Below are 24,239 nucleotides of genomic sequence, written 5' to 3'. Positions count from 1 at the left end.
TCTCCTGCTTAAGTCATTCTGAATTGGTGTTTGCCATTTCAGACTAAAAGCATCCTAATCATATGAAACAAATGCACGGATGGGTGGTTTGCTGGTGGAAAATAATCTGCTAAACAGAGAAGCCACAGCCAAAACATTCCAGAAAGTGGAAAATTCTTTCCCCTCAGGACTTCAAAAAACAGGAATAGCACAATTTACGTTATGTGTATTATACCTCCATAATAATAATAACTAAAGGAATGAAGAACAGGCGCACACCCTCTGCTCAAATCACCAATGTTGACCTAACACGTTGGCCACAGTTATTTTTCACTTTCTAAGTGTTGCATGTTCTTCACTCCTCCTTCCTTCTAGGACATTGCATGCAAGCCCAGAGGCAAGCACCACATCTGGGAAAGAGCTATGACATTCCCAGCTCACATGTAGCAATGAACGTCCTTCCATTTTTTAACTTATAAAGTACAAACTTGAGGGTCCACTGCTCCCTACTCCCCAAAGTGCCACCGAAGAGAAATGACATTAAGGGTGAAGCACGAGGAACATTCAGGAAGCTCAAGCTGTTCTGCTTAAGGCAAGTAACCCAGCAACAGCATCACCCAGTGTCACCAAATGGGGTGCAGAGTGACAGATCATAGTAGCTTCCAGATCAAGAAGAAAGGAGCCATCAACAACTTCCTGGCATGGCAGTTAGTTTCCAAGATGGCCCAGAACTCTCTCCTCCCCAAATTCACACTGTGTACCTCCCTCCCTCCCATCTAATAGGGTCGAGGATGACAGTGAGGAGAAACAGTATGTGACTTCTAGTCCAGAACATGGGGACAATGGGCCCCACCTTGGGGGCCCTTGTTCATGCTCAGCTCTGCTTTGGGAAACCAGCTGCCATGCTGTGAGGATCCTTAAGCTGCCCTGGGAGAGGCCTGTGTGGGGGGAGCAGATGCCTCCTGATCACCCAGAGGATCCACCTGCCATCCTGCAAGCAGACACTCAGCCCCTAAAGGTCAGGATTTCAGAGGGCTCCTGTGCTGCTGGCTCTTCAATGCAGACCCTGGGCTAGAAGCACCCACCTAGGGCAGCTCCCAAATTCCTGACCCACAGATACTGAGATAGATCTGTTGTGTTTTAAGGCACAACTAGTAGTAATTTGTTGAGGAGAAACATTGTTTTCTCTGTGTTTTTATTTATCTTTCTAAGTTAAAATTTTGATACTATAACAGTAAAAACTAATAGAGTGATTCCAACTGTCCTTCACTCTCTATACAGAGCACACATTAGTCTGGGGGGCTCTGCCCAGCCTCTTTGGGCAGATGGCCCCCCAGATACCTGCCAGCCCCCATGCTGGATGTTCCCAAACCTGCAAGACTTCAGTGCCATTCTGGATCCCCTCCTGGGCCCACAGGGCAATAAGCTGCTCAGGAAAGGCAAAGCCAGAGCCATCATCAAGGCTGCAGAAGAGGCGCAGGCCCGAGCACAGGGACACGAGGGATGACGTGGTCACCGTGGGGCAGCTCCCCTCCTCCAGGACCTGTGTGTGGATGGGGAGACATGTGAGCAGAGCCTCTAAGACTGTCTCTACAGGTCTTTACACATTTCTGACCTGCCCAGGTTGTTCTTGGCCCTCGGCTGCCTCATTGAGTCCTGCTAAGAACAACCCCCAAGCTCATGTCCTAACACTATTTGTCCAAGGTCGCAGGGCTCTGTAGGTGATGGGGGTGGGGATATGAACACCCCACTGATGCCCAGACTGAACTCTCCAAGGACCCTGGGCACCTGCTCTTGTTCCAGTCATCTGAGGCTTCCTATAGGAGACCCCCAGCACTGCTGGCCTGACCCGGCTGAACACTCACTTAATGGGAGACAACGAGGGTCACATTTTATCATCTCTCCCCAAATAGTAGCAATGAGGATCTGGCCTCAAAAGGCAGCATCTGAGGAGCGTGCTAGTGGCCAAGAAAGCTGGTCTGTGAAGAGACCCAAGGTGGATTAAAATGAAGCAAAAATCACACGTCTCTTCAGGACTCAGAAATACACAGCTCAGGTGTGACGGTCTTGGGGAGTTTTAAGGTGAAGGCATAAAACAATCCTCTCGGCCAGAAAGCTGACCTGTGAGATTCAGGTGCTAGACAACTCCACAGAGCAAGATTATTTTCCTTGCCAAGTTCTCTGCCTCAGGCGGGACTGCTCACAAGCACTTGCGGTCATGTTCACAGGAATAAGGAGCAGAAACCCTTCCTTTAGAATCCAAGCCTCCCACCTACTGTCCTCCAGCCATTCCTCCAGGCTCCACAGTCTCCTTGCTTGGAGCCCATCCCACTGTTAGGAACAGTTCTCCCCAATGTTTCCATGGCCTGTCGCCAGCGCAGGACACTGCTCAGACACGCCCCTGGCCCAGTCCACCCCGTGACCTCAGCACTCCCTTCCTTGGCAGTGCTCACTGCAGTGTGCCATCTGCCTGTCCTGTGGATGCCAGCTCCCAAGGCAGTGACCATTTCTTCATCTGTTCTCAGCTTTACCCCTCCCTCTGGGTGAATAGTCACAGTGCTCCCTAAGCTGTTCGGGGCGCTGTCCAGTCTCACAGAGTAGGTGTTGCACCCCATACACAGAAGGGAAGTGGGCTGTGCATGAATGTGACCTTGGTCACCCACGGTCAGGCTACTGGACACTGTGACCTTCTCACCCTCTTCCTCTCTGAGGACTGTGAGTTTGAGCACAGGGCTGCCATGCTGGTCCCCTGTGCTGCCAGGGCCCCAGCTTCTCTGGCAGAAGGACAGTCTAAGGCACACCTCCAGGCCATGCCAGCAGAATCCACAGTGCAGGGTGAGATACCTTGCACCTTGCATTTCTGTAAGGACACTAAGTTGGCTTTCACTCCTTGGGATGTCTGTCTCTGACCAGAGGGTGCACACACACACCAGGAGGGCCCCGAAGCATGAGGGGAGGTAGGTTCCACCTGGCCTGTTTCCCGCACCCCATGGTTCAGGCCCTGCTCTAGCTGTGCCTCTGGGTACAGGAACAGGCAGCTCTAGCCGAGAGCTGGCATCATCCCTCTCTCGCTGTGAATGTGACCCAGTGGGTCGCTGACCTTATGTGGCCTGTACCTTTACCATGCTCCTTGCTTTTTCTTTGATTGCTCTCAGACTTTAATTTTTATTTTTTAAAATTTAATAATTTATTTTCTTACATCACTGTTCATTTTTGGACAATATTTTATTTCTCCCCTCAGGTGTAGTCCCCATAGTTCTCCCACCACCACTGCCCCCTTGATCCATTATCACAGTTTCTTGTGCTCTTCCCTCCCGATTTTTCCCCTCTCCTCCCCCCTCCCCTGCTGCATGGCTCAGATCTATGGTCTGCTTGCAAGTTCTATATTTTCCCTAACTGTGTGTCCAGTTTCTTTATATTCTACATATTGGATGAAACCACCCAATTTTTATCTTTTTCCTTCTGATAATCCCTTCCAGCTCCATCCACGTTGCTGCGAATGTCATGAGCTTATCTTTTTTATCACTGAGTGTTCTTGGTCTTTAGATTCAGAAATCTGGTTGTCAGATGTACCCAGCCTGACAGAGAACACCTTAACAGTCCTGCACCACTGCCCACCAAACAGCAGATCAGTCACATCAGCAAGAAGCAGTGGCAAGGTTTCCCACAGCAATGCACCTGTGGCCAGAGAGGAGGTTTTACCGTCCTGGGACTGAGGAAAATCAAGTGCTACGCCAACAGTCACTGACTAAAACCACAATTTAAGTAACGGCCTAAACTTACTCTCCCCCAACTGCAGAGACCTGGTATTTGTACAAGATATGCAATTCAGGACTCTGGGACAGGGGGAGCACAGGTTAAGGAGCCTTGGGGTGGGGGTAAGTGCTCGGGAAAGTATGACGTCTTCAGCGACAATGCTCTGTGCACCAACACAGGAGAAGGAGGGGGAATATTCTGATTATCCCACAATGAGACATACCCAGGAAGTGCCAGGTCCACACAGTGTGCTATCTTAGGATCTTCATAAACCCCTATGACTGTTTCATAGTTTCTGAGCCTGAGGATCAGAGAAGTTAGTAATTCACCCAGTGAGACACAGCAAGAAGAATCAGCCTCAAGGTATCTGGTCCTACAGTCTAAGTCACAGGCACCTGCCTTCCCATGTATGCGTACATGCCTGACCGACACCCTGTAGGTCACTGTGGGGCACCACAGAGCGGTCAGGTCTGTGAATGATGTTGAAGTCTAGAAAATGACAGCAGTTACTTCAGTGTATCAAAATTCCATTGTCCCATTTTACCTGATAATGAGACCAGGGTCTGCTTGCTTTAACAGGAGTAGAAAATTCTGGAAGTGAAGTAGGCCCATGATTGAACAGGCCCAGCTGGAATTCCTCAAGACTCACTCTGCCATCTCCATCTTGATCCAGTTTGTTAAACAGGTCTTCCAGTTCCTAAACAAAGACCACCATACCTTCCCTCAGAGGTCCCACCTGCCAGCAGCTGCAGCCAGCAACCACTGCCACTCATACCCGCTCTCCTCCTTCCTCTTTGTCTCCCTCCCTCCCCAAACACCCCAAAACAGGACAGTGTGCTTGTCTTTGTCTAAACTCTAAATATCTGGGCCAACCAAGGCCATCCCTATTTCTGGCTTGTGAAATCCACACATCCTGGTAAGTTTCCAATCTGCTGTGAGTGGTCATCATCCAAATTTCCTCAAATATTCACTCAGTATCCACCAAGCCAGGCACTTGCTAGATGGTGGTGGGAAGATGTGGACATGGAGCATGATTCCATGCTAGCCAGGACAGCAAGGAGGGCCTGCCCCATCACCACTGCCCACCTCCCACCCATCACTCCTTAAGAAAAGGAGGAGGGGTGAATATAGCTGTTGGGGAGCAGAACAGGCTCTGGGGGCACGTTTTTACGCTGGATGGTAGAATTGGGCCAGGCAGGAAGGGGAAATGTGCATTCCAGGTAGAAGAAAGATGAGGAGTTAAGGTGCTTAGAAGTGCCAGGGAGAGAGCAATGGGAGGTCAGATAAGGGCCTTTGAAAATGCAGACTTCAGCAGAAGCACTGGGGGACAGCAAAGAACATTAGATCATAAGGTGAGGCTACTGAATCAGTGTCTGAGGGAGAAGGGATTTTTCTAGGCCTAATACCGAGCAAAGAACCAGTGCAAAGGGCCCATCTTCTTACCTCTTTCTCAAGTCCCTGGAGTCCGATGCTCTGGCAGACCAGAGCCAGCTCCTGCTCAGTGAGGTGGCCGCTACTGCCAACACCCAGCTCTTCCCAGATGCCCCGGACCTGGCTCTCTGGGGTGTCACAAAGAGGGCTGCATGACTTCCTGGGGCTTGCAAAGACCTCAGAACCCCAGGTTGGCAGCTGGCCTACAGGGAGGATTGACAGGTAAATCATGTGGTACAGGAAGAAGCATAGCAATACTGATAATTGACTCAAGGCACCTAAAAAGTAGATAGCACTAAACATGAGACCAGATTTTACCTTGTGCTTCAAATAACTCATTCTGAGGCTCTTTAGCACTTTCAGCTTCTTCATCCGACTTGAGACTCTGGGGAAAAACATAAAGAGAAGGGTGTGAATTCCCCAGAGGATGCTGCAGTAAAGGGAGCACCAGAGCAAAAAGAATAGTATGTTTGGGGTTTAGGTAGGGCAACTGGAGGGAGCCACCAACAGCTTGGCAAGTAAAACCCACTGCAGAGCAGCCCTGAGGCCACGCCCCCAGGCACCAATTCCTCTCATCTGCAAGTGCGAGAGCCTGACAGAGCGTGGTTTGTTCTACGCACATGGGGCTCCAGAACATAAGCCAGAATTCTTTAGTAGTTCATAGTGAAAACACTATCAAGCTCTTGTAACTCATAGGGGGAAAATGCTTCCCAATCCAGCACCTCACGGCGCTGGCGCACATCTGCTCTGGAGAACGGAGGCCCTGAGCTGTAGGGAATGCCAATCACAGGTCGCCACCTTGACAGGACTTAAATGTCCTCAGGTCTCTGCACCCTGTCCCTTATCACGTGTATCAGTTCAGTAGTCAGAGAAAGAGTGTCTCTGTCCAGCAGCTCTGGTGATAGCACCCAGCAGACTACCAAGCAACACCTGACTCAGGCAAAAAACTCCTTATTTTTGTGACTAAGTAAGGTGACCATAAAGTCAGTCTATTTCTGACAGGTACTATACACCCCACGACTGGTTTTAGAATGAGGGTCAGGTTGACCAAAACTCATCACTCCTTGGAGCTGACACTCACCTAGAGTGGGAATCTGGTAGCAGGCAGTGTGCCCCAAATGCATTCAGGACACTGCTAACTCTAAAAGCAGCTTCCTCATGCTCTAGCCTAGGGATCAAAGATGACTTTAAGATGTAGAATGGCACTACAGAGATGAGGCATTCCCTCACCCTTCCATCTCTGTGAGTCAAATTTTAAAAAGAATAAAAAAGTGATTGTTCGGGATTTGTTGGTGTTGCCCAGGTGTAGATTATGCCTGAGCGAAGAAACTCTTAATATATATGTTTGTCCTTCTGTTGTCCTTATAAATATTGAAAATATTAACAAATTTCTGGAACACCACAGTATATCTTAGTACAGATAAAATGCCCTGTACCCACATCTGTCAAAGTGGGGGATTCTCGAAAATAGTCTAAGGAGTCCATGATTAGCTTGAAAGCAGTAGATCTGTCCCTTGTAGACCCAAAGGCCACATGGCTTTGACAGTCCATCTCCTGGTTCAGGAGTCTGGAGGGCTATCATGTACTCCCAAGGCCCAGGAGGACATCTGACATATACACAAGGGTATAGGTATGCCATTTTGGTCTACCCTAAGTGTTGAAGCAGGTGGACTGTGGGTTTAGAACATCCAAATATCTAACCTGTGGCTACTCTGAAATCACCTTCCTTTCTCTATTCTCAGCTGATTGCTTTCTTTCAGTGCTAGGAAAAGGTGATGGTGAGCAGAGAGAAAGAGAAGCAAATGACCTGTCTGAAGTAGCAGGCTCTGGGGCCAGAATTACCCTGCACACAATCAGGCTCTTTAGAATGAAATGTCATTTGCCAAAGTATACCTGTGCTCCTGGTGACTTGCGACACCCAGGAATGACATCTCCCCACCATAGTCATGGTTCATCTCCTATGAGCAGTGCTACATTTCCTCAGGACTGGGCACCTGGGTGGAGTTGGGGGTCTTACCTACCTCCACACTTTCCAGGGATGCAGAGCGTCGGAGCTGGTTCTTCAGGGGAGCCCTGGATGGCTGTTCTGGAAAATTCTTGGCCCCAGTCCCAGGGTCACAAGCCTCAGGTCGACTCCGGCGACCATACCACTTAGAGCCACACATGTACTTTGGTGGGACAGCATGAGAAGCAGCTGAAAAGAAAGTGGAAGTCTGATGGGGACCCATTAGAACAGCCTTGGGGCCACACAAGCTGCCACACATCTTTGTTCAGATGGGAGTGGGGCTCTTGGGAACACACACCTTCATGTGCACATGAAGCATCTGGAAGAATATAGGGGATAGTTAACAGGGGTAATTAAAAAACGCACGGAGGAGATGAGAAGTCAGACTGGAGAAGGGATGTTCCACTCTGCCTATGTTATCAAAATGGGCTGGTGGAACAATGATAACATTTCTAAGTAGAAGTGACATCTCCAGTGAAAAAGCTACCTGGCTTTGGTAAGTCAGGAGCTGGAAGGAGTTTTAGATGGAGTTCCATTCAGGGTAATGGAGATTGTGAGGTGACAGTTGGAAGGTAATGACAGATAGTACTTCTATGCTTAAACCCCACTCCCACCAACAGACATATCAGAGAGATAAAAAATAAACAAGGATACAATAGCCATAAATAAATACTTAGATCACATGGGCCTAACAGGCATCTATAGGAAACTACCCCCTACCACCCCCCCCAAAAAAAAAACCTGAAAACACATTTTTTTTCAAGTGCACATGGATCATTCTCCAGGACAGACCATGTACTGGGACACAAGACAAACATGAACAAATACAAGAAGATCTAAACCATACCAAATATCTTCTATGACCATAAAGGCATGAAACTAGAAATAAACGATGACAAGAAAGCAAGCAGCCCCTCTACCACATGGAAAATGAAGAACAAGCTACTGAAAGACTACTGCATTAATGAGGAAATCAAAGAAGAAATTTAAAAATATATTGAGAAAATGACTATGAGGACACAACTTTCCAGAATGTGTGGGACACAGCAAAAGCAGTAATAAGAGTAAACTATACATCAATACAGTCCCACATCAAGAAACAAGAAAGAACCCCAAAAAACAACCTAATCTCCTATCTTGGAAAACTAGAAAAAGAACAACAAAAAACCCAATTGAAGAAAGGAAAAAATAAAAATACAAGTAGAAACAAATGAAATAGAAATAAAAAAGACAATCCAAAATATCAGTGAAACCAAAGCTGGTTCTTTGAAAAAAATAAAAAAATAAACAAAATAGGCCTCTAGCCAGGCTCACAAAGAAAAAAAGGGAGGAAATTCAAATAGATAGGATCATAAACAAAAGAGGAGAAAATACAACATAGCAAAAATCAAGGGGATAATCAGAGATTACTATGAACATTTACACGCAAACAAGTTCAACAATTTAGAAGAGATGGGAAAATTCTTAGAACTATACAAACATCCAAAATTGAATAAAGAAGAATCAAAACCTAAACAAACCAACTACAAACAGCAAAACTGAAAGAGTAATCAAAACTCTCCCCCAAAACAAAAGCCCAGCACCAGATGGTTTCAAAAATGAGTTCTACCAAATATTCAAAGATGAACTGGTGCCTAGTCTACAAAAACTCTCAAAAAGATGGAGAGAGAAGGAATACTACTAAATACATTTTATGAAGCCAACATTACACTAATATCAAAACCAAACAAAGACAGCACAAAAAAAGAAAACTACAGACCAATCTCCCTAACGAACACAGACGCAAAAATCTTCAATAAAATCTTTGTAAACCAAATCCAACAATGCATCAAAAGGATAATACACCATGAACAAGTGGGATTTACTCTAGGGACACAAGGATGGTTTGATACCCAAAATACAATTAATGTAATCCATTATATCAACAAAAAGAAAAATAAAAACCAGGGCCTCCCTGGTGGCACAAGGGGTTAAGACGCAGCCTATGAAGCTAGCTGCAGCCACTGCAGCACGAGTTTGATCCCCAGCCAGGGAGAAACCCACATGGTGTAGCAGACCTCTCCTGACTCACCCGCTACTCCCCTCAGCAGTGTATTTCAGTGGATCTGCCTGTTCTGTTCCCCACTCTGTCTCTGATGAATCCTCTCACCCCCCACACCTCTGGCCTGTACCCTAGTTCTTGTATGCATAAATAAATAAATCTTTAAAAAAAACGAAAAAGAAAAACCATATGATCATATCAATAGATGATTCATTTATGATGAAACTCCTCGAAATTCTCAGGATAGAAGGGACGTACTTTAACATAATAATGGCCATACATGACAAACCCACAGCCAGTATCATTCTCAATGGTGAAAAACTGAAAGCCTTCCCGTTAAAATCTGGAAGAAGACAAGGATGTCCACTCTCACCACTGCTTTTCAATACAATATTGGAAGTTCTAGCCAGAGCAATTAGGCAAGAGAAAGAAATAAAAGGAATTCAAATAGAGAAAGAAGAAGTGAAACTATCATTATTTGAACATGATATGATAACATATAGAGAACTCAAAAAACTCCACAGAAAAACTAACTAAAACAATAAACCAGTTTAGTAAAGTAGCAAGGTTTAAAAATCAACACACAAAATCAGTAGCCTTCTTATATGCAAACAAACTGGCTGAAGAAGAAGAAATCAAGAAAACCATCCCAATTACTATTGTACCAAAGAAAACTTTAATACCTTGGGATAAACCTAACAAAGGAGGAGAAAGAACTATACAAAAAAATTACAAAACACTGATGAAAGAAAAAGAAGACAGGGGCCTCCCTGGTGGCCTAGGGGTTAAGTCTCAGTGCTATCACCTCCATGGCCTAAGTTCGATCCCCATCCAGGGAGCTAACCCACATATGGCACAGCAAACCTCTCCTGTCTTGCCTGCTGCTCCCTTTAGAAGTGTATTTTGTTAATCCCCCTGTTCTGCTCTCCACTCTGTTTCTGATGAATCCTCTCACCCCTGAACCTCTGGCCTACACCCCAGGTCTTCTTTTTTTTTTAAGATTTATTTATTATTTATATAAGAACTGGGGTATAGGCCAGATGCACAGAGGGGTGAGAGGATTCACCAGAGACAGAGCAGGGAACAGAACAGGCAGACTGATGAAATATACTGCTTAGGGGAGCAGCGGGCGAGACAGGACAGGTCTGCTGTGCCATGTGGAATTCTCACCAGCCGGCAGGATGAAACCTGAGCTGCGGAGGCTGCAGACAGTTTCACAGTGCGGCGCTCAACCACCTGCGCCACCAGGGAGACCCCACCCCAGGTCTTCTATGCATAAATAAATAAATCTTAAAAAAAGAAATAGAAGACACAAAGAAATGAAAAGACATTCCCTGCTTTTTGAGTGTTAGAATTAACATTATCAAAATGGCCATCCTACCCAAAACAATTTACAGATTCAATGTAATTCCGTAAAAATCTCAAAGACATTCTTTTTTTCAAAAAAAGATTTATTTATTTATGCATACAAGAACTGGGGTATAGGCCAGAGGTGTAGGGAGTGAGAGGACCCACCAGAGACAAAGTGGGGAATAGAACAGGCAGGCTAACTGAAATACATTGCTGAGGGAAGCAGCAGGGGAGTCAGGAGAGGTCCGCTGCACCATGTGTGTCACCTCCCTGGCCGGAGCTCAAACTCATGCTGCAGTGGCTGCGGACAGCTTTATAGTGCTGCATCTTAACCCCTTGCACCATCAGGGAGGCCCCCTAAAAGACATTCTTCAAAGAAATAGAACAAATATTGCTGAAATTCATATGGAGTCACAAAAAACTTCAAATAGCCAAAGAGCTCCTGACTAAAAAGGGGTAGAACAAAGGTATTACACTCCTAGACTTCAAACTGTACTACAAAGCCATAATAAAACAACATGATACTGGAATGAAAACAGACACACAGACTAGTGGAATCAAATTGAAAACCCAGAAGTAAAGCCACAGGTATGGTCAACCAATCTATGACAAAGGACAAAGAATGTACACTGGAACAAGGATAGTCTCTTCAATAAATGGTGCTGGGAAAACTGGACAGCTACATGCAAAAGAATGTAGCATTTATCTCATGCCATACAAAAAACCAACTCAAAATGGACAAAAGACTTAAATCTAAGTCCTGAAACCATAAAATACATAGAAGAAAACATAATGAAACACTCCATGACATACACCTCAGAAACATCTTTGAGGACCATCCCCAGAAGCAAAGAAAATGAAGGAAAAGCTAAACAGCTGGGGCTACCTCAAATGAAAAAGCTTCTATACAGCAAAAGAGACAATAACCAAAATGAAGAGACATCCTCACAAATGGGAAAAATATTTTCACACCATACAACTGATAAGGGACTGATATCAAAGATCTACAAAGAGCTCACACAACTCAACAAAAACAAAACAAACAACCCAGCAAAAAAACCGACAGAAGAACTAAAAAGACACTTCTCCAAAAAGGAAATGCAAATAGCCAACAGATATATGAAAAAATGCTCAACATCACTTACAATCAGGGAAATACAAATCAAAATCACAATAAGATATACCACCTCACACCTGTGAGAATGGCCCGTAGTAAAAAAAACTGGCAATAATAAGTTCTGGTGAGGCTATGGAGAAAAAGGAACCTTCTTACAATGTCATTAGGAATGCAAACTGGTCCAACCACTATGGAAAGCTGGTGGTGGTTCCTCAACTTACTAAAATGTATCTGAATTATGACCCAGTGATTTCAATCCTAGGATTCTACCCAAAGGACACAAAAACATTAATTCAAAAGGAAACTTGCATGCCTATGTTTACTGCAGCACTACTTACAATAGCTAAGACATGGAAACAACCTAAATGCGCACAGAGGAATGGATCAAGAAGATGCGGTATAGAAGGGGCGGATCAACATGGCAGCGGGGAAACGCTGCAAGATCTCCCATTTAAAAAAAGTTAATAGGGAGGAAAAGCGGCAGGTCCCAGTGAGAACTGGGACACGGAAGATAAACGGATGACTCCAGCAAACTACTTGAAGAAGAAAGTTGCCACAAAAGAGGACTAGAAGGGAGGAAAGCTCAGAACCCTGCTACCCTCCCCCACCCACAAAGTCAGCACTCTCCGACCAGCAGGAAGGAGGAAAAAACAAAAAAAGTAAAACAACCAATAAGAACAAACTATGCATCAAGCGGGACTGTGAGTGGAAAGGAACTATTTCAGCCACCACACCCCGTGAACTGGAGCTGTGGAGAACCCTGCAGGATTCGCTGTGGAGGTGAGCGAATGGCTCCAGGCGCCATTAGAGAAAAACAAGGATTCTCAGAGACCTACACACAGCCCCAGGCCAGCTGGTAACGTTGTGTGGGAAAGCTGCGCGCTTGAAAAGCAAACGCGGATCGCGGCTGCCCAGGTCCCAGCGCCTGCGACCTAGGCTTGCGGGGAGATGCGTGGGGGGCCCTCACTGAGGTGAATGTCCCTCCCTGAGTAATCAGAAACCAGGCGCCCGGACACGGAAGCGTGGTACAAAAGGCGCCATTTTTGCAGACACTGAACTGAGCTACAGCCCGCGTCCTGGACCTGAGGGCTTTGGAACTGAGACCCGGGGCACGAAATTTGGGGCATGGGTTCCCCACAATGGTGGGGTACAAGACAGACACAGCACCTCAAAGCCGTTGAAGCTTTCCCCACCACTCCCACTCTGTTCTCCTGTCCCACAGGGTAAAAAAAAAGCTCCCCAAGAACACTAGGAGAGATCTCTGGCGCCACCTAACGATCAGAAAAAAAATCACCAGTAAAGACTACTTGAAACCCGCAGAAGTTTCCCAGAGAAGCCAGTGGTGAGCTGGGAAGTTCGCCCACGGCAGGCCCCTTCTGACCAGCAGTCTGAGCCCAGAGGTGGAGCGGGCACCCACAGCTGGGGCAGACCAAGCACGTGGAAGAATGTGCCTGTCTCCGAATCGCCATTTTAGAATAGGGACCTTTCTTCAGTAAAGACTGCTTAAAATCGGCAGAAGGCTTCCGGAGGAGCAAGAGGTGAGCTGGGAGTTCGCCCGCGCCAAGCCCCTTCTGGCCAGAAGTCCGAGCCCAGAGTGGGAGCGGGCACCCATGGCCAGGACAGACCAGGCGCGCAGGGGAGTGCATAGCTGCATCCCCTTTTTAGAACAGGGACCTTTCTTCAATAAAGGCTGCTTGAAACTGGCAGAAGCTCCCAGAGGAATCAGAGGTGAGCTGGGAAGTTCGCCCACGCCAGGCCCCTTCTGGCCAGCAGTCCAAACCCAGAGGGGGAGTGGGCACCCAGGGCCGGGGCAGACCGGGCACGCAGGGGAGTGCGTACCCGCATCGCCATTTTAGAACAGGGGCCTCTCTTCAATAAAGACAGCTTGAAAACGGCAGAAGGCTACCAGAAGAGCCAGAGGTGAGCTGGGAAGTTTGCCCACACCAGGTCCCTTCTGGCCAGCAATCTGAGCCCAGAGAGGGAGTGGGCACCCAAGGCCAGGGCAGATCCAGTTTGCAGAAGAGTGTGCCTGTCTCCAAATTGCCATTTTAGAATAGGGGCCTTTCTTCAATTAAGACTGCTTGAAACCAGCAGAAGGCTCCCAGAAGAGCCAGAGGTGAGCTGGGAAGTTTGTCCACACCAGGCCCCTTCAGGCCAGCAGTCCGAACCCAGAGGGGGAGCGGGCATTCAAGGCAGGGGCAGACTGGGCGCGCGGAAGAGTGTGCCTGTCTCCAATGGAATCGAATAGAAAATCCAGAAATAAACCCACAGATTTATGGTTAACTAATCTTTGACAAAGGAGCAAAGACTATGCATTGGAGCAAAGAAAGTTTGTTCAATAAACGGTGCTGGGAAAACTGGGTCGCTACATGCAAAAGAATGAAGCTTGACCACTACCTCACACCATACACAAAAACCAGCTCAAAATGGATAAAAGAACTAGACATAAGACCTGAAACCATAAAATACATAGAAGGAAATATAGGCGAAACACTACGTGATTTGCACATCAAAGACATCTTTACAGACACATCACCCAAAGCAGTGATAGTGAAGGCAAAGATAAACAGCTGGGACTACATCAAATTAAAGAGCTTCTGCACAGCAAGAGAGACAATAACAAAAACAAAAGAAACCCACCGACTGGGAGAACATTTTGCACACAACACTAATGATAAAGGATTGATCACAAAAATCTGCAAAGAGTTGATGAGACTCAACAACAACAAAGAAATAATCCAGTCAAAAAATGGCAGAAGAGCTAAAAAGAAACTTCTCTGAAGAGGAAATGCAAATGGCCAACAGGCACATGAAAAAATGTTCAACATCACTTGTAATCAGGGAAATGCAAATCAAAACTACCATGAGATACCATCTTACACCAGTGAGAATGGCACATATTAAAAAAACTAGCAACAACAAATGCTGGCGAGGTTGTGGAGAAAAAGGAACTGTCCTGCACTGTTGGTGGGAGTGCAAACTGGTCTAACCACTATGGAGAGCTGCGTGGAGATTTCTTGACCTACTAAACATAGAGATTCCATATGATCCAGCAATTCCACTCCTAGGTATTTACCCAAAGGACACAGAAACATCAATTCCAAAGAGCACCTGCACCCCTATGTTTATAGCAGCACTGTTTACAATAGCTAAGCTTTGGAAACAACCCAAATGCCCAAAAATAGATGACTGGATCAAGAAGATGTGGTACATATACACCATGGAATATTACTCAGCATTCAAAAAAGATAAACACATGCTGTTTGCAGCAACATGGATGGAGCTGGAAGGGATCATGCTCAGCGAAATAAGCCAGAAAGAAAAAGAAAAATACTGGATGGTGTCACTCATAGCAGGAATCTAGAAAACTTAAATAAGGGACCAGGAAAAAGAATAACTATAAGAAAGTGAAAATCAAAATCAACAAACAACTATGAACCAGAGACACTCTATGGGGGGTGGGGGGCAGGGAGTTGAGGGATTGGGGTCAAAATAAGGGGGTTGCAATTGTATGGGGAATATAAAAATAAAATTTATTTTTTAAAAAAAGAAAAGTCAAATACATCAGAATATTATTAAACAAATTTAAAGAAAATATTAAAAAAATTGCCTTAAAAAAAAAAAGAGTGTGCCTGTCTCCAAAGTGCTATTTTAGAACAGGGACCTTTCTTCAATAAAGACTGCTTGAATGTGGCAGAAGGCCCCAGTGGAGCCAGAGGGAGAAGGTTCCCTGCACAGTCAGAGGTGTGCTAAAGGCCCCCACAAGCCCGGTTCCACCTTGCAGGAAGTCGGAGCCCAGAGGAGGATCCAGAGATTTGGAACCCAGAGTGCAATCCAGCTGCCCCACCTGCAGGGAAGTCTGTGGGACTTCAAGACTCACATTTGTAACTAAACACAGAAGGAGGAGAGATTCTGTGACAGTGACCATTAACATATCAAAGTACCACTGCCTCACTAGACTTCTGGCATAACAGTTTTTGACTCATTTGGACTGTCAGTTTCTGAAACTCCTGAAAGAACACACCAAAAAGATGCCAGCCAGTACCAGCGGCACAGTGTCCCAACGCATAAAGCAAATTAGAAGACAGGCAGCAGGGAAAAGTAGCAACACTGCAGAAAAAAGACACCACAAAAAAAAATAAAACTACCCAGCAGCTTGCAACTACGGTGACTTGGAAGAACTTCTGAGCCTTCCAGAAAAAGAATTTAAAATTGCCGTGATGGAAAAAATGATAGAAGTCATAAAGGAAAACAACGATCAGAAGAATGAAATTGCGTCCCTAAAGAGGGAAGCCATTAAGGAAAACAATGCTCAGAAGAATGAAATTGAGTCCCCAAAGAGGGAAGTAAAAGAAATGCAGGAGATCAAAGAATTAATGGATATGCTAAAGAATTCTGGGAAAAGCAATGAAAGCAGAATAGATGAAATGGAAGAACGAATAAGTACTCTTGAAGACACAGAAATAAAAAGAACGAAAACAGAAAAAGAAAGAGAAGTATGAAGGAAAAAGAGAAAGAAAGACTTCGGGAACTATCTGATTCCATGAGGAAAGGAAATATTAGAGTTATAGGAATCCCAGAAGGAGAGGAGAGAGATGTAGGAACAAAGAAAATATTCAAGGAAATAATTGAAGAGAACTTCCCAAACATGAAGAAGGAGCTGAAAATTGATATACAAGAAGCAAGAAGAATACCAAACTTCCATGATGAAAGGAAAAACACAGCAAGACACATAATAGTAAAGCTCCCAAGAATCCAAGACAAGGAAAAAATAATGAAGCTGACAAGAGGGAAGAAACAGATAACATTCAAAGGAAAACAAATCAGACTGACATCAGACTTCTCCAAAGAAACACTATGGGCAAGGAGAGAGTGGAGGGACATAGTCAACAGACTCCAAGAAAACAGATGCCAACCAAGAATACTCTATCCCGCAAAGCTCTCCTTCCTCTATGAAGAAAGAATAAGGACCTTCCCAGACAAACAGAAACTCTGGAATTTCATTACGACTAAACCTCCACTCCAAAAAAACCTTCAAGGGGTCCTAAATCCAGAACCTCAGAGGGATGAATAACAACGAAAGAAGGCCAAAAAAAAAGTTATTAAAAGAATAAATTAATAAAATCAAAGGAAAGACAAACACAATGGCAAATACAGATGCTAACATATCAATATTAACTCTAAATGTAAATGGACTAAACTCTTCAATAAAAAGACACAGAGTCGCAGGCTGGATCAAGAAACAAAACCCAACCTTTTGCTGTCTCCAGGAAACACATTTAGCTACAAAAGATAAAAATAGACTCAAAGTTAAAGGATGGAAAACAATCCTACAAGCAAATGGACCAAAAAAGAAAGCAGGAACAGCTATACTTATATCAGATAAAACAGATTTCAAACTCAAAAAGGTAAAAAGAGACCCCAACGGAAACTACATTATGATCAAGGGGACAATATTTCAAGAAGAAATAATACTCATTAACATATATTCACCAAACGAAGGAGCACCAAAATATATCAGACAACTATTATCATCTTTGAAAACAGACATCAGAGAAAACACATACATAGTGGGAGACTTCAACACACCACTATCAACAATGGATAGGTAAACGAGACAAAAAACAAGTAAAGACACTAAAGCTCTAACTAAGGATCTAGAGCACTCGGCTTAACAGACATCTATAGAACACTAAACCCCAAAAAATCTGAGTACACATTTTTCTTAAGTGCACACGGATCATTCTCCAGGATCGATCATATACTGGGACCCAAGACAAACATCAACAGATTCACCAAGATTGAAATCATACCAACCATCTTTTCTGACCATGAAGGCACCAAACTATAAATAAACCATAAAAAGAAAGCAAGGAAATCTCCTACCTCATGGAGATTGAAAACCACACTACTGGAAGACCACTGGACTAATGAGGAAATGAAAGAAGAAATTAAAAAATTCTTTGAAGTGAATGACAAGGAGGACACCAATTTCCTAAATGTATGGGATGCAGCAAAAGCAGTAATAAGAGGAAAATATATAGCAATAGAGGTTCACATCAAGAAACAAGAAAGAACTCAAAGAAACAACCTAATCTCGAAGCTCAAAGATCTAGAAAAACAACAACAACAAAAAAACCCAAAACCAGTAGGAGAAAAGAAATAATAAAAACCAACGCAGAAATAAATGAAATTGAAACTAAAAAAAAATCCAAAAGATCAATGAAACCAAGAGCTGGTTCTTCGAAAAAATCAATAAAATAGACAACCCCCTAGCCAGGCTCACAAAGGGAAAAAGGGAGAAAGCACAAATAAACAGGATCATAAGTGAAAGATGAGAAATCACAACGGACACAGCAGAAATCAAAAGAATAATCAGAAACTACTATGAACAGTTATATGCAAACAAGTTCAACAATCTAGAAGAGATGCACAAATTCCTACAACTCAACAATCACCCAAAGCTAGATAACGAAGAAATAGTACACCTAAACAGACCAATTACAAGCAGTGAAATTGAAATGGTAATCAAAAACCTCCCCAAAAACAAAAGCCCAGGACCTGATGGATTTATAAATGAATTCTACCTAAAGTTCAGAAACAAATTAGTGCCTATCCTTCACAAACTCTTCAAAAAAATTGAGAGGAAGGGATAATACCAAACACGTTCTATGAATCCAACATTACACTTATACCAAAACCGAACAAGGACAACACAAAATAGAAAACTACAGGCCAATCTCCCTAATGAACACTGATGCAAAAATCCTCAATAAAATTTTAGCTATCAGAATCCAACAATGTATCCTTAAGATAATTCACCACGACCCAGTAGGATTCATTCCAGGGGCACAAGGATGGTTCAACATCCGAAAACCAATCAATGCTATCCAACACATCAACAAAAAGAAATATGAAACACACAATAATATTAATAGATTCCGAGAAATGTTTTGATAAAGTACAACACCCATTCATGATAAAAGCCCTTGAAATTCTTGGGATACAAGGAACATACTCAACATCATAAAGGCCATATATGACAAGCCCACAGCCAGTATCATTCTCAGTGGTGAAAAGCTGAAAGCATTCCAATTAAGATCTGGGATAAGACAAGGATGTCCACTCTCACCACTGCTCTTCAATATAATACTGTAAGTCCAAGCCAGAGCAATAAGACAAGAGAAAGACATACAAGGAATCCAAATAGGAAAAGAAGAAGTCAAACTATCACTATTTGCAGATGATATGATAATATACATAGAGAACCCCAAAAACTCCACAGAAAAATTAATTCAACTCATCAATCAGTTCAGTAAAGTGGCAGGATACAAAATCAACATGCAAAAATCGGTAGCCTTCCTATACACCAACAATAAATCTGAAGAAGTAGAAATAAAAAAAAAAATCCCTTTTACTATCAAAACAAAAAAAAAAATCAATCTAATAAATCTAACAAAAGAGGTAAGGGACCTATACAAAGAAAACTATAAAATACTCTTTAAAGAAATAGAAGAAGACACAAAGAAATGGAAAGATATTCCCTGCTCGGGCCTCCCCGGTGGCGCAGCGGTTGAGCGCTGGGTTGCGAAGCTGCCCCCAGCCTCTGAGGCGCCGGTTCGATCCCCGGCTGCTCCCCGGCCACCGGATGAGGGTCCCACATGGTGCGCAGACCCCTCCTGCCGCCCGCTGCTCCCCTCAGCATTGTACTTCGGTCCTTCTACCTGCTCTGCTCCCCGCTCTGGCTCTGGTGAATTCTCTCACCCTCCCGCGCTTCTGACTGTACCCAGTGCATGTATAAACAAAACAAACGAATAAATAACAAAAAACACATGCCTCTTTAAAAAAAAAAAAAAAAGATATTCCCTGCTCATGGATTGGAAGAATAAACATTATTAACATGGCCATCATACCAAAAGCAATACAGATTCAATGCTATTCCAATAAAAATTTCAATGTCATTCTTCAAAGAAATAGAACAATTATTGATGAAATTCATATGAAACCACAAAAAACCCTGAATAGCCAAAGCTCTCCTGAAAAAGAAAGAAGAGAATGGAGGCATCACACTCCCAGACTTCAAACTTTACTACAAAGCCATAATCATCAAAACTGCATGGTACTGGAACAAGAACAGACACACAGACCAATGGAATCAAATAGAAAATCCAGAAATAAACCCACAGATTGATGGTCAACTAATCTTTGACAAAGGAGCAAAGAATATGCATTGGAGCAAAGAAAGTTTGTTCAATAAATGGTGCTGGGAAAACTGGGTTGCTACATGCAAAAGAATGAAGCTTGACTACTACCTAACACCATGCACAAAAATCAACTCAAAATGGATTAAAGAACTAGACATAAGACCTGAAACCATAAAATACATAGAAGGAAATATAGGCGAAACACTACGTGATTTGCACATCAAAGACATCTTTACAGACACATCACCCAAAGCAGTGATAGTGAAGGCAAAGATAAACAGCTGGGACTACATCAAATTAAAGAGCTTCTGCACAGCAAAAGAGACAATAACAAAAACAAAGAGAAACCCCACCAACTGGGAGAACATTTTTGCACACAACACTAATGATAAAGGATTGATCACAAAAATCTGCAAAGAGCTGATGAGACTCAACAACAAAGAAAATAATCCAGTCAAAAAATGGGCAGAAGAGCTAAAAAGAAACTTCTCTGAAGAGGAAATGCAAATGGCCAACAGGCACATGAAAAAATGTTCAACATCACTTGTAATCAGGGAAATGCAAATCAAAACTACCATGAGATACCATCTTACACCAGTGAGAATGGCACATATTAAAAAAACTAGCAACAACAAATGCTGGCGAGGTTGTGGAGAAAAAGGAACTGTCCTGCACTGTTGGTGGGAGTGCAAACTGGTCTAACCACTATGGAGAGCTGCGTGGAGATTTCTTGACCTACTAAACATAGAGCTTCCATATGATCCAGCAATTCCACTCCTAGGTATTTACCCAAAGGACACAGAAACATCAATTCCAAAGAGCACCTGCACCCCTATGTTTATAGCAGCACTGTTTACAATAGCTAAGCTTTGGAAACAACCCAAATGCCCAAAAATAGATGACTGGATCAAGAAGATGTGGTACATATACACCATGGAATATTACTCAGCATTCAAAAAAGATAAACACATGCAATTTGCGGCAACATGGATGGAGCTGGAAGGGATCATGCTCAGCAAAGTAAGCCAGAAAGAAAAAGAAAAATACCAGATGGACTCATTCATAGCAGGAATCTAGAAAACTTAAATAAGAGACCAGGAAAAAGAATAACTATAAGAAAGAAAATATCGAAATCAACAAATAACTATGAACAAGAGACACTCTATTGGGGGTGGGGGGCGGGGAAAGGAGGGCTTGGGGTAAAAATAAGGTGGTTGTAATTGGATAGGGAATATAAAATAAAATTTAAATAAAAAAAGAAGATGCGGTATATATGCATAATGGAACAATATTCAGCAATTAAAGAAGATAAACTCATGCCATTCGCAGCAAGATGGATGGAGCTAGAAGGAATTATGCTCAGTGAAATAAGTCAGAAGGAAAAAGAAAATATCAGTTGGTTTCACTTATAGGAGGAATATAGGGACATCGAAAAAAGGGTAAAAAAATAAGACAAAACTTGCAGGCAAACTATAGCTCTAAGGCATACAGCTGGGGAATGGTGAAGGAGAGGGATCAAAACCGGAGGAAACAGCACAAGGGACTATGATGACAGTTCACAGGTGCTGTGGTGGTGGTAGATTTTTGGGGACTATACCTGATGGGAGAAATCAAATATTGTACAAAAAAGAACAACACTGTAAGAAAATTAAAGTTTAATCAATAAAAAAATAAGTAAAATAAAATGCAGTACCTAGAGTTAACAATACTATATTTTGCACTTATAATTTATGAAAAGAGTTGATCTCATGTGAGTGTTCTCAGCACACGTGTGCATGCATACACACACACACACACACACACACACACACGGCAAAATGAGACTCGTGGTCAATAGGTATTTTTTTTTTAAAGATTTATTTATTTATTTATACAAGCACTGTGTACAATCAGAAGCGCGGGAGGGTGAGAGAATTCACCAGAGCCAGAGCGGGGAACAGAACAGGCAGACTGAGGAAGTACACTGCTGAGGGGAGTAGCGGGCAGCAGGAGAGGTCTGTCGCACCATGTGGGACCCTCACCCGGCAGCTGGGGATCGAACCGGTGCTGCAGAGGCTGTGGGCAGCTTCATAACCCAGCACTCAACCGCTGCACCACTGGGGAGGCCCCTGGGTATTTTTTTTTTTAAAGATTTATTTTATTTATTTATAAAAGCATTGGGTACAGTCAAAAGCGTGGGAGGGTGAGAGATTTACCAGAGCCAGAGAGGAGACCAGAACAGGCAGACTGACGAAGTACACTGCTGAGGGGAGCAGCTGGCAGCAGGAGAGTCTGCGCGCCATGTGGGACCCTTGCCCGGAAGCCGGGGATAGAACCGGTGCTGCAGAAGCTGCAGCTTTGCAACCCAGCACTCAACCACTGCAACCACCGGGGAGGCCCTCAATGGGTGTTTTATGTTGACTGTGGTGATAGTTTCATGGATCTTTGCATATATTCAAATTCATCAAATTATTTGCTATTTTGCATATCTATTATACTTAAAGCTTTAAAAACAAACAACATCTATTTTGATCTGTTGGATGTGTTCTCAATTCCTCCAGACATCTGGTCTGCAGTGTTGAATCAAGTCTCCTCCTTTGATGGTCCCAAGTCACTCCCCATTTATTTGGAGTGTGGAGCAAAGAAACTAGGTGATGTTTGGGTTTGGGAGTGTGACACGCCTAAAATGAAACAGTTCTCAGTTTTTTCTGGCCTGCCTTACCTTTTAGATTCCATGCCTTTCTCTCCAACTGGGGTGTTCTGGTTGTGTCTCTCTAAATATATGTCCTGTCCTGGCTGCTGTCCCAGTTTCTCTCCTGACTTTTCCTGCAACCTGGATTCTGCTAGGAATCAGCAGGGAGATACTTAGGTCTGCTTCAGGTTGGTGGTACCCTACATGCTCTGCCAAGTTCAGAGGTCTAGAGAACACCTATCGACTGTGCTTTTAACTTGTGAAATCTTCAACTCCCCCACATTCATTTTATCTATTAGCATCCTATGCTGTAAACATAGTGATTACTACTATTTGACATGTCTGATACTGAGATTTGTAGTAAGAATTATATATTTTGTCATCATTCCATTTCTAAACACTGAGATCCCTAAAACTCTTGGAATTTCCCAAGTGATAAAAGCAAGTGCATCTACATTTATGTTAATGAGCCTAGAAAGTTACTAGGTCACTGGTTGCCAGGGAAACTAATCATAACTTGGAGGGGGGCTAGATATTTAGTTCAATCACCACTGTCTAATGATGTAATCAGCTGTGTTTACATAATGACGCTGCCATAAAAACCCAAATGACAGAATTTGGAGAGTTTCCAGGTTGATGAACACGTGGAGGTGCTGGAGGGTGGCACACTTGAAAAGTGTATGGCAACTCCATGTCCCTTCTCACATGCCTTGTCCTATATATTTCTTCCATCTGGCTGTTCCTGAGTTAGGGCCCTTTATAGTAAATTCACAGTCTAGTAAGTAATGTGTTTTCCTGAGTTCTGTGAACCATTCTAGGAAATTCATTGAACCTGAGGGGGTCTTGGGAAACTGCCATTTATAGCTGGTCACTTGGCTGCATAGGTAGCTACTATGCATAGTAGCACCTTGTAGTACTCTACTGTCTGAGTAGGGACAGTCTTGTGGAACTGAGCCCTTAAACTGAGACTTGATACATCTGATCTCTGGGTAGACAGTGTCAGAAACTAAGTTAAATTTGGAGTGATGTCATAGAATTGCTTGATAGGGGGTAAATTTCCACACATTTGGTGGCAGAAGTGCCAGTCATATTTAGAGTATCTTATATATCATAAAGGAAAATTGAGTTTTTGCTTTGCAACACTATTTGACAAACAGGGAAACAAAAGAGGAAAAGAAACAATGGTCATTTTCCAGGCCCAATAGCTGGGTACTGACAGGTAGTTCTCAGACTTACTGGGTCTTCAATCAGAATCTCATTCCAGAACGTAAAAGATAATGAAAGGAACTAGAGGTGAGGGGAGGAAATCCTCTTACCTGATTCCAAAGAACTGCTGTCTTCATCCAAGGGGTCACTACCAGCACTTGATGACAATACTGCCACAAAACCTTCTTTAAACTCCTCAAAGTTAACCTGGGTACATTTAAGGAAAAAGATCAATGCTCCTTTCCATAGATCACACAATGCATTAGTGTCTTTTTTTTTTTTTTTCAGATGGAAATATCTTATTACTCCTTTTTGCACTGAGAAAAATTATTTCATTTATTTCAAATATTTACTTAGGATTTTTTTTAATAGCTTCTCTCTCTCTCTCTCTTTTTAAAGATTTATTTATTTATGCATACAAGAGCTGGGATACAGGCCAGAGTGCAGGGGTGAGAGGATTCATCAGAGATAGAGTGGGG

General features: G+C 43.5%; 1 protein-coding gene across 6 annotated transcripts in view; it reads right to left on the bottom strand.

Moving 5' to 3' along the window:
• The window catches only part of NINL (ninein like), a 155,538-nt gene that overhangs the window by 57,115 nt on the left and 74,184 nt on the right, over positions 1-24,239 (bottom strand). For all 6 annotated transcript variants that reach the window (XM_054695902.1, XM_037493573.2, XM_037493581.2 and 3 more), the window contains 6 exons: positions 23,871-23,967; positions 7,188-7,360; positions 5,485-5,551; positions 5,179-5,369; positions 4,280-4,432; positions 1,352-1,522 (listed from right to left, as the gene is read on the bottom strand). In XM_054695902.1, the coding sequence (XP_054551877.1) occupies positions 1,352-1,522; positions 4,280-4,432; positions 5,179-5,369; positions 5,485-5,551; positions 7,188-7,360; positions 23,871-23,967 (852 nt within the window). The remainder of the gene's footprint in view (positions 1-1,351; positions 1,523-4,279; positions 4,433-5,178; positions 5,370-5,484; positions 5,552-7,187; positions 7,361-23,870; positions 23,968-24,239) is intronic.

This window comes from Talpa occidentalis, unplaced genomic scaffold (assembly GCF_014898055.3).
Source record: "Talpa occidentalis isolate TD23 unplaced genomic scaffold, MPIMG_talOcc4v2.1 talOcc4.10, whole genome shotgun sequence".
NCBI classification, from domain to species: Eukaryota; Metazoa; Chordata; class Mammalia; order Eulipotyphla; family Talpidae; genus Talpa; species Talpa occidentalis.
Note: the sequence above shows the minus strand (reverse complement) of the source record. Positions and strands in the feature narration are given on the sequence as shown.